At 45.8% G+C, this 16,509-nt stretch overlaps 1 protein-coding gene across 1 annotated transcript; it reads right to left on the reverse strand.

Moving 5' to 3' along the window:
* Nucleotides 1–101: 101 nt before the first annotated feature.
* DRGX (dorsal root ganglia homeobox) lies at nucleotides 102–16,509 on the reverse strand. Its single transcript, XM_086752541.1, has 6 exons — nucleotides 16,476–16,509; nucleotides 13,838–13,935; nucleotides 13,577–13,678; nucleotides 10,809–10,981; nucleotides 10,388–10,500; nucleotides 102–367 (listed from the first exon to the last, which is right to left on the reverse strand). Exons 1-6 carry the CDS (start codon nucleotides 16,507–16,509, stop codon nucleotides 102–104), a joined length of 786 nt encoding a protein of 261 aa, XP_086608667.1.

Consider the following 16,509-nt stretch of genomic DNA (forward strand, 5'->3'; position numbering starts at 1 on the left):
ACTGGTGGCCCTGTGGCACGGCCACACTGCAGTTCACCCCGCGGCACAGCCCCAGCAAGCAGGTCCCTGCCCTGAGCTGAGGGGCCAGCGCCGGTCCGGTCTCATACGCTCTTCTCCCCTTCCATGTGCTCCTTGGCTGGAGAGGGCTGCTTGTCCTGGCTGCCCTCGGGGCCGGGTTTGGCGGGAGAAGTGGGGCTGCTGCTGGCGGCAGGCAGGAGGTTGGCAGACTGGAGCACAGCCTCCGAGTGCTCCCGGGCCTTCATGCGCAGTGCGGCCACGCTGGCGGTGCGGTTGCTTTGGCAGCCGTAGGTAGGCAGGAAGGAGAGGCCCATGGGGTCTGGAACGCAGCACGAGCACAGTGGGCTCCCTGCAGAGGAAGGAGACAAGGCACCATCACTGATGGGGAAAGTCATGGAAACTGTCCCCTCCATGGTCAATCTGGAGAGGGCAGAGATGGAGTTGGAGTCTCAAATGGCAACAACCCTCTCCCCTATTGACCTTTAGTGGGAACATAGATGTTCTCTGGATCAGGGCTAGAAAAGACAGATCCTGTTCTGCTGAGGCCCGCTGTGAAGGATCTTACACTGTGAGTCATCCAGCGTGACAGAGTGAGTCAGGGCAAGCAGAGTCAGAATCAAGCAGTGACATTTCCATCACTCATGAGATTTCCTCACAAGTGAGGCTGAGCTCGCCCCCTGCTCTCATACCAAGCTGCTGCTCTGTGGCTGCTATCAGCCCCATGCTGGAGTTATCTCCTGCCCTGCATCTGCACACTGAAGCCTGACCAATTTGGGCAGCATTTGTTGGGTGAGTGTGAGGGTCCCATCACTTACCTACACCTGAAAGATTACTGCAGAGTGAAAAGTGAAAATGTCCTTGTTGTTATGCAGGTACTAATAACCTTCTCCTGTCTCATTGTAAGATGAGACAGACTTTTCCTTGGTCAGGCCTCTGACAACTATTGGCATCGTGTCTACCTTACAAAAATCTGTTCTACCTTCACCCACCCAATGTCTGTGCTGCTTAAGGATGACACTTCAAAGAGAACAGCCTCCAGAAGTAAGCTAAGGCCACCTAAAACTGCTGCTGCTGACACGGCTTAAGAGTCCCATCAGGAAAGATGGGCCACACCATTTCTACCCTGTCAGCTGAGACACGTGGGCTGTTCCAAGCAGGCAATAAAAAGCTGGAGAGAAGGCGAAATGGCTATTCCTCTCCCCTTGAGCCAAAAGGCTTCCCTGGAACCCACTGACAGAGGCAGTCCTCACTCCACTAGCTGCCTTTCTGAGCTGGACCAGTGCAGGCTCTTCCTCTGGCTTGTTTTCGATAGCACTGGGACTTGGGCCAGTTCCAAAACAAGCACGGCTGAAAATGTAGGTTGACCATTGGGCAAGACATGAAGTCCATCCAAAAAGCCACCTTGGTACCTAGCTTAGATGAATTTATTGAATGAAGGAGAATGTGTCAGAGGAGTAGGGAGGGGAGACAGGGTGGGACGCCTGAGCTACTACTTTAATTTGCCCTCTGGTGAGAAACACTGGGTGACACCATTTTTTCCAGGAGTCTCAGAGGCCACACAAACTCCACATCCTCTTCTATGGATAAGCATAGAATGTATGGAAGGACACAGCCTGTCCTTTGCTGATATGCTGCCTCTCAACAAGAAACAGCCCGGCCACGCACATCCTGACACGGTGCAATGTCTTCCTCTGATCTTTCCAAGCCAAGGACTTGCTTTAATTTCTGCAGTTAATATTTGAGTTAAATGGCTCATGACTAAGTGATGGAACTAATAACCTGCAGGGAGCAGGTAGCCTTTCTTTTACACTTCTGCTCTCGGTAGCAACGGGTCAGCACCCATCTGCTAGGGATGAAGGCAGACAGTTGTTTGTTTTTAGGATGTTGGCAAGACTTCTCCACAGCAATTGTCAGAGATCAGTAGCTTGCAAGTAACATTCAGCAAAAAGTACTCTTTGCATTTTAAAAAACAGAATCTACAAGAGACAAGTTATTAATGTAACTGGAAAGTATTCTTTTTTCTTGTAATACTCCCTTGATAGAGCATATGATCAGCAGACCAACATTTCCATGGGTTCAGGCATTCAAATGGATTGCACAAGCAAGTTTCAGCACTTGACTGAAACCCTCCAATTTTTACTTTTATCACTAGGAAGTTCAATCTTGAATTCTGTGGCTGCTTTGAGCCCTCAGAAGGAGGGCTTATAACAAATTCCAATCAGTAACACAACTTACAGTTTTTGCCACCGTCAACCACACTCATAAAGTCATCTTTTGGCTCTGTTGAATCGCAGCTGCTTCAGGGGTACTGGATGGCCACAGTTTTAACAAGAGGGAGGAGAGGAAGATCAGCACTTCAGAGTCCCTACGGTTTGCAGCAGGTCTTTAGCTGCAGAAACCACACAGAAGTCTGTTTTTTCACTACTATTAAGCCTCACTATCTTGAGGTTCAGCTCTGAAATGGGGGAGCATGGAGGCCTGCCTGTGCATCAACTATCTTTGCACTGCTGCTTTCTAACACAAACTGAGTGAGGCTTTTGAACGCAGCTGTGCATCTCCCAGGCTGCGGGGAGGGCTGGCCCGTCTGTGGTAGCTAATGCAGGACCCAGCACAGACATTGTCTGCTTAGTGGGAAGAAGTGGAAAAGAGTCTTTCCCCTTTCAAAAGAGGAGGAATTAGCTCCATCCCCTAATAATAATTTTCATTCCATTGTTAGAGAGGGATAAAATATTTATCAGTCTTCAGTACCAATCTAAGCTCTTTGCTTAATAATTAGACCTGATATTACCTAGTGGCTCTGCAACCTGAGGGTGCAGTTACCTGTGGTGGAAACTAGGCTATCTCTAGCAATAATTCACCCATAAACCATTCCTTTTGCTTTCAATGTGGTTAAAACCCTTGCAAACAACAGCTCACACCTAAAAAAAAGTGTAAAGTAGTAAGTGTCATTTGCTCCAGGGTCCAGCTACAACACAGGAGAGTAAGATTTAGCCCTGGTTCTTTTTAATGTAGGTTGTAAAGAAAGTTGAATCTACCTTACAATTGCCTATGTCTGCGAGCAATAAGTCCAGGGAAATCTGTCAGACTTTGCTGGCACAAAAGCCAAGATGAGCAATGGAAGAATCAGGAGCCCAAGGTCTCCACTTGCCTGTCAGTCAGGGACATGGACAGGGATCAGACTTGCACCAAGAAAGAAGCACCCACATGCAGCAATCAGTGTTTTTTTTACATCTCACTGCAGTAACCCAGAGTCCACAGTGGGGAAGGAAGAAACTATTCCTAATTATTTTGAATCCTCAGAGCAGTTCAGGCACCTAGCTCCCATCAAAATCAGCAAGGGTTAAGCTGTAAGCCCTAGATCTTGATCCAGATTTCACTAATATCTATGACAGTCTGATGGTACTTTAATGGGATTTGCATCAAGTTGTTACAATACAGATTGGGTATCATTTTCTTTCTTTCAGGAACTTACTGCCTCCTGTACACAAAATTAAAATATACAATTAGATTTCCATTAACTTAAAGCAAATTCTGCTGAATTGATCTGAACCTCCTTGTATTCCTATATGAGATCATACCTTAAATGCTCAGCCTGAACATAAATACTTAATGTAATAAATACAGTCTGAAATATTTGATCCACTTGGCAGTTTAATTGATCTACTACAGAGACTGACAGGAAAAATTAAATTAGTTCTGTCTTGTCTCTGCCAACATCACATTTCAATTGTAACTATATTTGATCTACAATTTTGGTTGTAGACCCTTTTCTGCAGTTCCAAGGTTCAATTTCAGCTGAGAAGACTGGGGAGGGAGGGGGGCCCATATTGATACATAAGTAATTAAAATATATATTTTGTGTTTCTACTCAACAGTTTGAAGAATTTAATAGTTAGCCTTTCCAAAAGGCAAAACCCCAGTTCCTTTCCTTTTTCAGTATTTGTGCGTATCAGCATTTGATGTGGACAGCTGAACAGCAACCTGACATAGAGGGAAGCAAGAAAAAATTCCAATTTAAAATCCTCACCTGCCAATGCATGCTGTTTAGTTTTCAAATAAAATATTATGCTTGATTTAAGTATTGTTTATTTCTGATAGTAGTCACATTGGCTTGCTCAAGCTCTAAATCCTCATAAACTCTGAAATCACTTTCACAAAGCTTGTAAGGTCAACAACAACCTCGAGTTCATAGTGTCATTTACCAGTGAGAGCTGATTCCAAGGGAGCTCCCTGTTGCTCTTCATACACGAAGCCAACGCTGTGTCTATTAAAGCCTGAGGCACAAGCAGGAAAACCAAAAGTGGCTTTATCCAAACTTTCTCTGAATCAGGAGATTCAGAAGAACAAGAAAGGCATGAATCTGAAGTCTGAAATGGAGAGGCACCAGATGCTCCCAGTATTATTTAGGGTAGCCTCAAGGCTGCTAAAGTGGTGCTAGATGGTTCCTCTTTCTAGTGCCTAAGCTGATTAAGCGTGGAAGGGACCCTATGCTGCTCAGAGCTGACAGCAGAGTCCAAATGTTATAATTTCATATCACCTTGGCTAGTGAACCCTATATGCCCAATGCAAACAATAAAGAGCTGACGATCTGGCTCAGTTGCTCTAGCAGGAGCATTTTTGTGTAAATAACTTGACAGCGAAACTGGAAGATTTCATCCTCCTTCATTTGTGCCATTAGTACTGTTCAAAAAAAAAATTCAGAAGCCAGGACCTTGCCTGTTTGGACAGGAAAGCTGGTGGCGAAGTCCACAAAAGCTGGGACAACAGAATCAATCTTTGGAATACTGTCAGCTCAGCAACCATTTGCCGCAATTTCTTTCCACATCGAAAACATGATCTGACCCTAAATCCTGCTGACGTGTCACTCCAAGAGGAGTCAATAGAAAAATCCTGCCCACCTAATGTCCACTAACCTAATCAAGATTTACCCTGGAGGAACAACCCAGCACCCATTTCCTTCCCATGGCTCCTAGGGCCCCTAGTATCTGCATATACCCTAATTGTGATAAAGACCAAAAAAATCTACCTGTGAGGTAGGACTGTGCTAGAATCAGGGACCTGTGGTATGAGAATCAAAGTAATTTGCTCAGGATCTCTGCACCTATAGCAAAATAAAGAAATGTTAAAACTCTCTGAAGTCACAGTGTCAGATCAACTAAGAAAAATGCCAAACAGAACCCTTTTGATGTATTTGCTGTATTACATGAGAAAAGTTGATAAGTCCATATGCAAGAACGACAGAGAAAATAAAGGACCCCAAGAGTTTTGATTCCCTTTCCCAAGTCTTATGGTAAGCAATGGTGCCTCAATTCGGTAAACATCAGTTCAAGGTTAAGTTAGGTCCTTGAACACTTCTTTCTCAGTCTTGGCAATGGAAATTGCCCAACAGAATCAGGCAAATTCTCTTCATCTTTCCATAACAGAAATTGAAATGTAATGGATGGGCAGTTCTAGTTGTTGTGGTTTTTTTCCTGGGTACTGCAATTAAGCCTCCCTAATATGAACAACAGCAACCACAGCAGCAACAAACAATAAAAGAGCCTAATCAATGGTGCCCCGGAATATCCACTTTGATGTGCATAATGCAGTCCTGCTTCTCTATCAGTGGTGTGGAGGTGCCGTGAAAACCAACTGAGCTATAACTTGCAGAGAGCAGAGTTGTGGGTGAATTATGAAAGTAATTCCCTGGCAAGTGTAATTATTTCTCTCCTCATACACTGCACTCATCATAGGGTCTGGGGAAATTTTAGTGGAATGTAACAGACACGCTCTTGGCCTCAGCCACCAGAATGGTAGAACGCTTCCGCTAAAAACCGAAGATTCTTGTTTACACCCATTAATAACATCTTCTACATTAATGAATTGCATTCATGCTGTCATCCATTAAGAAGGTACTTTGAGGTCTCTCTCTGCACAGAACGCTAGCTTCTCCTGATGACTCTATTGTTATACAGCCCATAAATAAAACAAGTATTTTCCCTTCATATTTGAGGTCTGCAATTAAATCTACTAAATGGACTGCAGATGCATGGTTTACAGTAAGTGATTCATCTTGGAAGATCATGGAAATGTCAAAGTCACCACAATGAAGTAGCATAGTTGTCAAATTAGGACAATTTCAGAGAGTAACGAACACCAGAAATTTCACCTATGCGAGCCAACCTTCTTCCTGACTACGGCCAGTGGTGAAGAACTAAAGCCCTGAAGCAGGAAACCCTGTATACCACAGAAATAATGATCTTATGCAAATTTTTCAAATAAGAAATTGCATTTCCTGAAAGAATAGTATGTAGTGAGGTAATACGTTGGTTAATAGATGCTTGCTACTAAGTACAGTCTCTGATGTGCTAAACTCCAGAGAGTGAGAGGATTCACCTAATGAAAGAAAAAGATCTGTTGTATTACTGAATAGAGAATAATGGACAGAAACAGAAAAAAACCTATTCAGTGGTAACATACTCTTCTTTGTTCTATGTTCTGAATTACCATTCTGATCTCTATTTTATAGCTGGCTTGTTTTCTTCACAGAACATCCTATGGTGGTAATACCACCCCTTTGAGGGAAAAAAAAAAAAAATCTCCATTTTAGAGATAGCAGGGTTCATGGGCACATTGCTTAGGGAGAATAGTTTTCTTCTCATTCATCAGAGCAGACCTAGCATCATGCTTCAGCAATATCTGTACCTAGAAGTGGCACATGTGGGGTTCAGATGAGTGCTGCCTGTTGAAGAGTTGCTGAGCCACACAAAGCATCAGGCAAGCCTGCACTGCCCTGCACAGTCTTTCCAAAAGCAAAGCTGCAGGCTCAGTCCCTGTCCCATGCTACATTGTCCTTGCATCTTGCATCCTTGTCTTGCATCTACTAGACTGACTTCATCATCAAGTATTACATCCTTATACCACAAATTAGAACCAGCAACTATGTGCCCTAGACACTTTAGGCAGTCTTGGAAATCTGGGGCTGGAGCCAAGCAATCAAAGTCAGAGAAGGAGAAAGAGAGGTATTAGTTTATTTACAGAAGACAGAGAACTCTCAGATGGCAGAATGAAAATGGTCCCTGAGAGCATAAAATAATTGTTAATTAGTTACATCACCATCATCACTTGTTATTCACTGTATTGATTTTAATTGTCTCCTTCTAAAGCATCAGTCAAATATTACTCACTGACACCAACAAAGTGTTGGCTCACAAGCCCGACAAAGCACATCTTGTCTCCTCGAAGAATAAGAAAACAACCTAGACTTCCCAGTTGTACCTGATGTGCTGAGAGTGCCCATTTGTCTGCAGGCAGCTTTTATGGTCTTACTGAAGAATACGATTCCCTTTACTGGCCGGGATTGTTCTCCCCATGGTGGGAATACCTATCTATTTACAGGATCCACATAGAGGAGCTGCATTTAATTTGACATTTGCATAGAATAAAGCAGGGTCATGCAACCATTGGTAGTGAAATGGTGCTTTGACTCTGGAGCAAATATTTTGCTTTCAAAAGCACAAAGAATTCCTTGTAGTTTCAAAGCATGCTCAGCACAAGAGAGATACCAGGAAGAGTTGATCATTTCACTCTTCAGTAAAACTTGCAAAATCTTGGAAAACCTTACTACTGGCTGAATTTCTCCTTACCCAAGCAATCCCAAAACCAAACAGCTCAGAATTTTATGCCCTGTGCAGAGTTTGATAGATTTCCTGTGGCACAGTCTTATGCCCTCAGAATCACTGTGGCAGAGTCCTGTCGGCATTTCTGCTGCAAAATGCAACTAGATTCTCAAGGGAGATCCTTAGGTCACTTCATTAAGACACATAAGGACATAGACTAATGCCCACCTAAATGTAGGGTTAGTTGTCCTTTGACAGGCCTGAAGTGTACAAATCGACTCCTAGCTGAAAGGGGGAAATGAGAAGGGAGAGTCAAACAAACTGAACTGACCAAGACGAAGAAGGTTGTCCTTTCCTTCATTCCCACAACCATTATTTCTTCCTCCAGACTCGCATGTGAGATTGGTTGTGCTCTCAAATACATTGGTTTAGACAAACCATCATGAACAATCTGGTGTTTCCACACCAAAGAAAAACAAAATGCAAATCAGGCCTGTCATACTTTCAGTCCACTCAGAACCTCTAGAGATCATCCTGTTCATCATTGCCAATTACTGAGACTGAAGCTCAAAGTCTGCTGTGCACAGCCCCTACCCAGCTCAAGTGCATTGCTCTTGGAGAAACAGGAAAAGAGAAAGTTAAGAGGATGAGCCAAAGAAAGAGGAGACAATACTCCATATATAAATACCACAAGAAAGATGCTACAATTATTCTCTGCTTGTATAAATCACAAAGCTCCTGGTAGGTGGATATGCAGATATGCAAATTTGTAACTGAATTTCTTAAAATCAAAATAGTCTCCTTGCATGTATCCAGAGATTTCTAGTACCAGGTAGGAAATATAAACTGGGCATCTCAGCAATGAACTGCACATGTAGGTGACAACATTCGAGAGAATATGCATGCATCTGATAACTGACCATGCCATACACAAATTACAAAAAAATCTATATTTTCCTTTGGGACCAGCTTTTCAGGAACACTGCCTCTTAGCCTGGGCAACTGACTATCTAACAAGTATCTTTACAAGAGATTCAGGAACAGGATTTCTCCTGCCCCTAAGAGCAAATTATTAATTTCTGTATTTAGTGGCTGAGCTGTAAAATCACAGAAAAGAATACCTGGAAGTCTTCCAAATAAATAAAACTTAAAAAAAACAATCAAACAAACAAACAAAACAAATCTACAAAATCACCAAATCAAACAAAACAAAAACACAAACAAACAAAAACACACCCCCCCCATCATTTTGCTTGGCTTTTGTTTATTGGGGTTATTTTTCTTAAAATTTAGCTACATTTAAAACAGAAACAAGTGAGAACAATGTATTAATGCATTTCATTTTGAAAATGCTTAAATGTAAATTTTAAGGAAAAAAAAAAACCCTTACTTCCATCCAAAATTATTCAGTGAACACAACCCCATTTCCACACCTTTCAGCATACCCAGGACTACATTTATCGATGAACAATCTTTTTGCCGGAAGAACTTCACCTGTATCCGCTCCAGAAAGGCTCTTCCTGCCCAGTGGAAGAAGCTGAAAGTCTCTGCCCCAAGACTTGGCAGTCACGGGGCAGAGATCAAGAGGACCTGTGCAGCCCAACAGCCACTGCCTGCTTACAGGGTTTAGGTTGAGAGTCATCCCTTAACTTCTAGGGTTCAGGTCACACTTGTGTGGCTTTTCTTGATCCAAAACCACAGGTCCCACACCTATCAAAATAGCAGTAGCTGTATGGCATGTCTGGCTTCAGCTTTTTTGGAAAGACAGGAGGAAAGGGGGAACAGGGGGCAGGATGCTAGACTTAATGCACAACTTAACAGTTCTAAGCATTTGCTTCAGGAATATAGCTTGGCAACACTGATTTAACTGGAAATACTCATGAAGAGCATGAGGTATGCCAGAGAACATAGTGAGAGGTATTAGAGGACATTTGTGTTTGTAGGGGAGAGTCTTAAACTGGGAAACTTTCCTCAAAAATTATTGCACCACATCGGGGCATACAGTAAATGTACATGCCACTTTGTGCTTGGCAGAGCTCTGAGGCTTTACATCTGATAAATCTATAAATTGAATTCATCATGCTTACACCCTTAGTCTTATAAATTGTTAGACTAAGAACGGCTAATGGATCAGCTGGTGATATATTTTTAAAAGACGCATACTGCTGCTTTTTGGGAACTGAAAAGGATATGGCCACTGGATGTACCCTTCCCAAAGCCTGGATCCCACGTAATGAGGAATTACTTTGTATCCTCCCCAGTCCCCATGCACACATTTTTTTCAAGTTCTCAAAGGGGACCTACTGTTCAAGAAGAGAAAGGTCTGGCACTGAGCAGAGATGTACTGCAAAGGAAACCGCATGCAAAGAGTGGATGAGGCATCAGTAACAGTGCCAGGTAATGTATAATGCAAAAGGATGTGCATAACTAATTTATTAGTATAAATTTGACTCTTAAAAAAAAGCATATGCAAAGAAAACTCTAAAGGAGCAAACCCCACCTGCCTTGCTCCTTGAGACAAACCCTGACCTCGCTGAAACTGTCTGTCTCAGTAAAATGAGGGAGCTTTGCCACAAATAATGCTAAAATTTACAACAGGAGACTCACTGCTCTACCTGCAGCATCGGTCAGTGCAATTAGCGCCAACAATAACAGAAAAAGGGATCCTGCGTTCCCCAATGGCTTCCCCACTGCCTCAAGTAGGACCATGCCACTTAGCTCAAAAGAGCTGCTCTTTGAGCTCAACCCTGAAGTTAAACAAAGTCACTTACCTTTCAGAGAGGCGACATGGGATAAAGCTTGTGCGTACGTGGCTGTGTTGAGAAGAGTCCCTGGCAGGCAGGAAGGGAAGAAAGGTCCTGTAGGACCAACTGCTCGACTCAGGCTGATGGAGAAGAGAAAACAATTCACTCACAAAACCAGACCTAGCTGATTCCAAAGACAGCATTTCTGCATGCACACAAACACGCTAGTGTCTCAGTGTCCAACTAGATGGTACCAAGCCTGGATAACGTTAGCCTCCCACAGCCAACAGCTTCTCAACATCTCATCTTCTAACAGTTTGGGCTGGACCTGAAGATGGTATGGTGCAGGTCAAGGCTTAGCAGCAGGCAAGTCTGTATGTATGTACATACGTATGATGCATACTTGCCCCAAAGAGAGGCAGCTGGTAACATGGATTATTACTCTTACCTCTGCTGGATCTCCAGACTCTCTTTTTTATTCCTGTTTTGATCTGCTGGAGAAGGGGAATTTAAATTTCTCGCAGGAGGTGCCACCTCAGGAATTGTTTCCTTAGAGCCCTCTTGGTCGGAAGCACCCCTCTCTGTTTTCCTCCATTTAGCTCTTCGGTTTTGGAACCACACCTGGAGCAGGAGAGCAATCAAGGCTGAATACCATGTTCAGCCAAATGTGAAGCAAAGAAATTGTAAATTGTTGCTCTAGTGAAATCAGAAGCTTGACTTAAACTTTCTCTTATTTTGAGTCCTCATTGTTATTCTAGTTGAGCCTTAGGATTACATTTGTATCTGGAATATTTCTGTGTCTGGAAAACAAGCCAGGAATGTCTAAAGACATTCCAAAGGCATGTTCAAAATTTTTTTTTTAAAAAGAGTTTTGATGTTACTGTGCCAGTTAGTAAAACATTTAAATGTGTGCTTGCCTTTATGCACTGTTCTGCTTTTATCTGAACTACGACGGCACACTTAAGATTCTCACTGATTTCTATGTTATAACACGTCTGAAAGCCTTTTCTACAGCGATGGACTTAAATACATATCTAAGCACTCTGACAAAACCGTATGTAAGTCTTTAAATGAGATGCTGCTACAATCAGAGAGGTTAGAAATGACAAGGTATGTATCAGGCTGTTTTAAGCAGCCTATTTCCTGGAGAGGACTGACACTTGCTGTTATTCCTCTGATGTATTTGTCCAGTCTGCATTTAGAGGACTCAAAAGATGGTAGCTACTAATCTTGGAAGAACATTCCACAGTTGAATACACATCAGTTTCCAAAACTTATTTTTCCCTGTAATGCAATAAAAATACTCACTTTCTTGATTTCATCCCCTGACTTCTAGTCCAAATACTTTTTTTTTCCATTTATCTTGGAGCTGATGCTCTGAAAGCACCTTATTTGAGGCGGAAAATCCCCAGCCTCTCTTGAGGTCAGGAAATCCACATTTTAATACATGACTTCAAGTATAGGCGAGATTGCTATTATTATCATTCTCCTTCTACAACTCCATTTTAGTTAGCTGCCTTTTAATTGCGAGTATCAGCAAACATTGAATAATGATTTTATCTATATTCTAAATTTAGAGCAGTTAAATGCAAAGCAAAATGCAGACACTTTCTTGCGTCTTAATTGAATGAAGGTCACAGCTATAACAACATTTAATTGAGCTATTTTTCATTATCATATTTTAATGACTTTGCACTGACAGTTTGCCTGCTTCTGAGGAAAGAGCATGATGAAGTCGTTTATTTCCCTATTTAGTTATTGTTTGACAACATCATCTTCGATTAAGACTCTGCTTTATAGCACATTAATCATATTTGAATGAGCAAGGGGTATAAATGTAAACATATCTCCCATCCTCCGTGTTTCCCCATGTCCCTGCATGAAAGCAGGCTAAACAAATGCTTGCATCTATTGTCTGTTTGCATAATAGCCAACAACAAGGCTAAACACCAGTCCTCAGCAATCTAATTGTCACCACCCCTATCTCACCCTTGCACCTTTCAGGAAGAAGTTATGATCTTCCACTTCTGAATGCTCAATAATTGTCCCATTTATCTCAATTTGCAGTTCAGTCTTTAGGCACCATAGCCAAAATGGCATTTTTTATTATTTTTTTTAAGCCAATACCTACAATGCAGTGGCAAAAGGAGATTTTCATTTCCAAATAATAATCAGTTTAATTTGCCCGCATATGACCAATGATTCATGTTCAGATTTAATAATCAGGATCGCATAATCTGATTATAGGAGAAATAATTTGTTTACAATCCCCAATTTACTGCAGTGAATTCCATTATCTCTCTTCAGCCATTGGGTTTTAAAAGATACTAACATGACCCTAGGGAATAAAAGGCAAGCTATTATATTTCCTACAATTAGATCTTTGCATAGTCTTAACCCCAAGCACCTAAATAAAAAAAAAATAAATAAATACAAAAACAGTGTGTAGAAAAGCCCCATAAATAAAATGAATGCATAATCGTGTTCAAAAAATGGCTTGCAACTCTGTGGTGGATGCCTGCAGAGTTATAGGGATCCATCTCTGACAAGTGCAGGACTACTGTTCTTAGCAGAGCTTGTACACAGACAAAATTAATCCCTTAATATGGAAAAACAACCATTTGGGTCAAAAAAAAAAAAAACAAAAGGGAAAAAAACTGGGGAGAAGGAAGAATGGAAGAAGTGGAAAAGAGTGGAGGTGGAAAGAGCAATCGTGGCAAAGGGTACTTATTGGATCATATTAAAGGTGTGGGAATTGCTCTTTAGTTGTCTAAATTAAGTGTTTAGAAAGAAGGTGAAAGGCAGAAAAGTTGAAGAGGTGGTAGCTCGTAGCTGGGCTCCCTGCAGCTGACTGACCCCACTGCTCGCCAGTGGTCATAGCTGCTTTGGAGAATCACGTCTCAGCTCTTTTCTCCACACACCCCCCCCTCCAAAAGCAAGGAAATGGATGTGCATTGATGTAATTTAGTACCTTGGAGACGCGGACAAATTAGTGTAGAACATTATCACTAGTTAATTATGAATGACCGATTAATCAACCTAATCTAATATTCCACATTATGTTGATGTTATTAAAGTGCATCATGAAAATGACAGATCGTCTTCATTTGCGTTCTTTGGCCAAATGTGCACTCTGCAGTCATGATGTCAAAAAAAAAAAAAAAAAGTTTGCCAGTTTGAATACCCGAGAGTTAAATAATGCCCCAGAATGTTTACCTGCACCCTGGCTTCCGTGAGGTTGATTTTCATGGCCAGCTCTTCCCTGGTGAACACATCGGGGTAGTGGGTTTGAGCAAAAACGGCTTCCAGTGCCTCGAGCTGGCGGAGGGGAGAGCAAACACCACTCAGGGGCAGGGCACGGCGCGGCGGGGCCGGGGGCTGCCGGATGCCCCGGGGAGGCTCCAGCGGGGGCCGCCCAAGGCTGCGGGCCGGGCTGTGCGGAGAGCGGGCAGGGGGCGGGGAGGAGCAGGCTCCTACCTGCTGCAGGGTGAAGGTGGTGCGGTTGCGGCGCTGCTTCCTTCGCAGGAACCCGTCGTCGAAGTCGCCGGCCGAGTGGCCGCCGAAGGGTGCCGCGCCTGCAGGCGGAGAGCCGCGTTAGGGCCGCAGGTCACGCCGCGCCGCGGGAGAGGGCCCGGACCGGGCGGGCAGCGCTGCCCCATCGCCGCGGGGTGCGGGGCCCAGAGCAGCTCGGCCAGCCTGGGCGGCACCGCGGGAGCCCCGCCGGGCACCTGGCGTCCTGAGTCCACCGCGCCGCGAGCGAGAGGCAGCCCGCCCCCGGGAAAGGGGCGTTTTCGGGCCATTTGTGTTTGAAAAGGAGGAAGAGACGAGACTTTGGCCCGGGCGCGGTGCCGGCAACTCGGGGTCGTACGAGCCTCCCGCCTGCCGGCGGGGGAACAAGGGGGAGGCTCCTCCCTGGAAAGAGCAGGGCTGGAGCCGCTGGCCGTTTTCACCGGCACATCCACGCACCCTCCGAGCAGCGGCCGAACTGCCCCCCGCGTCCTCGCCCCCGTCCCCGCAGGCGAACGGCACACGCGGGCACCGGGCTTCGCACAGCGCCGAGCACCGCAGCGCGGCTGGGGCTCGGCCACGGCCGAACCGCCCGGACGCGGCAGGCGGAGGGGACCCCTGCCCTTCCCCGGCGGGGGGGAGTTCGAGGGCCCCAGGGGGAGACTGGGGCACTGGTCGGAGCCCGGGAGGGGGCAGGAGGCTCGCCGGGATGTAAACCACCTCCCGTGGGGCAGAGCCCGGCCTTCGCCGCTCCCCCGGTGACTGAAAGGCTTCGCTCCCTTTCTGTCCGCTGACAAAACAAAGTGAAAAATCAAACCAACACAAACCTCAAACCAAAACAAAACCACCACCGAACAGAGGAGTACCCAAAAGCACAGCAGCATCCCTCGGACATGAGGACAAAACTCACGGGCCTGCCCGGCGGAGCACCCCGGCCCACCGGTCCCGCTGCCCCAAGGCGCAGGGGCTGGAGGTGGCTGCTCATCTTGCAGCGTCTTTTAGGAGATAAACACGGCCCCCAGCTCCCTCCTCGCACAGATGGACGGCTCGCTGCCGACCTGCGAGACGCTCCTCAGAGAATAAAAGTGTCCCGGTGACCCCCCCAGAGCTCGGTCACATCCCTCCGGCACACCGGAGCCTCCCCAAGGTGCCCGAAGTTACCGAAAACGCGGACCAAAAAGGGCTTTTCTGTTGCCGCTTCTTCAGTTTGGTGATGGGTGGGTGATTTTTTTTTTTTTTTTTTTAGGGCGGTGTTTGTTTCGGTTTGTTTGTTTGTTTACTTGAGATGCTCTACGCCGTTTCCACCCTTTAGCAGGGGAGACCGGCCCCCCCGCCCCGCTGCTGCCCATGCGGAGAGGGCGAGGGGCCGGCCCGGGCACGGCAGCTTCCTCCAGCAGCCCCCGTCACGGGGAGAGGCTGTACCCACGGGGGACCGCTCACCGGCTCGGGCCGCCGAAATCAGGCACCGGCCCCGAACTGCCGCCGGAGGAACCAACAAACAACAACAACAAAAAAAGCAAAAGCGTGTTTCCAAAGCTCTCTGCCAAAAGCTAACGAACAAAGCCGCCCCGGCCCGGGGTGGCACGGGCGGGGCACCTGGAGGGACCCCCGGCCGGGCCGGGGACGACTTGCGGGAGACAGTTTTCCAGCCGGCGACGCGCGTGGGTCCGCCGTGCTTAAAGCGGGGTATGCCCCTTCCCCGGAGGGTGAAGCCGCCGGAGCACCGCTCCCTGGTAGCGCTGCGGCGGGGAAAGCCTCTTGCTCGCCGGGGATGCCCACGCAAGGCGGCGGGGTGGGCGGCCGAGGGGATTTGTTGCGTGGACTTGCAAAAGAAAAAAAGAAAGAAAACCCCAACTGTGCGGCCGAGGCTGGGGGGCTGCTCCCAGCGCTGGCCAGAGGCAGCGGGCGCGGGTACAGGCGGGAGTGACAGGGGGAAAACCCAAAAAGTGGCATATTTGTTTTAAGAGAGGAAACAAACAAATAAACAGAAACCTCTGATCGACAAAACAAATAAAATAATCCTCCCAAATATTTATTTTCCGCTTTTTTTTTTTTCAGTCGTGCCCCGTCTTTCCCCATCCTCCCGCAGAATGTTTGTAAAATAGCATTAAAGATTTATGCGGTCCCTTTTGCTGGAGGGAGGAGGCGTGACCACGTCCTGAAAGTGTCCCGATTACAGCCATGACACCAACATCTGTGCTGGGAGGGGAGAAAAGCATCTCTTTCGTAGCCCGAGGCTCAACTGCGGAATCGCTATCCACAGAGGGGAGGCAGGTGGCAAAATGACGGGGGTGGGGGTGTAAAAACAAGGCCTTTCCAAGAGGAATCAAATTAAAAAAAAAAAAAAAAAAAGTCATGCAATCCTTCTGTCCATCCTGTGACAAGAGGGGAAAGCTGGGCGCGGGGAGGAGGGATAAGGTTCTGTTTTCTCAAGATTTTACGCTTTTATATTTAGCTGCCTCCATAGATCTGTGTCTCATCCAAGCACGTATCTGCACCCCGACAGCCAGAAGTGCCGGCTCTCGGGCAGGTCCATCCCCCAGCGCATCCCCCCGACCCCTCGAAGTTCAGCTCTTGTACTTACACGTCTCCGTGCGACAACACTCACCCTCGAGCTGCGGCGGGCAGTGGAAGTAGAACAT

Source organism: Chlamydotis macqueenii, chromosome 7 (assembly GCF_036417535.1).
Source record: "Chlamydotis macqueenii isolate bChlMac1 chromosome 7, bChlMac1.mat, whole genome shotgun sequence".
In the NCBI taxonomy this organism is placed as follows: Eukaryota; Metazoa; Chordata; class Aves; order Otidiformes; family Otididae; genus Chlamydotis; species Chlamydotis macqueenii.

What these genes read in the sequence shown, in the direction of transcription:
- DRGX (XM_086752541.1), bottom strand. Translation starts at nt 16,509, where the DNA reads ATGTTCTACTTCCACTGCCCGCCGCAGCTCGAGG. An exon ending in TCACGGAAGCCAGGGTGCAG is followed by an intron (nt 10,982 to 13,576) that starts GTAAACATTCTG and finishes CTCCTGCTCCAG; the next exon opens with GTGTGGTTCCAAAACCGAAG. An exon ending in AGTCTGGAGATCCAGCAGAG is followed by an intron (nt 10,501 to 10,808) that starts GTAAGAGTAATA and finishes CTTCTCCATCAG; the next exon opens with CCTGAGTCGAGCAGTTGGTC.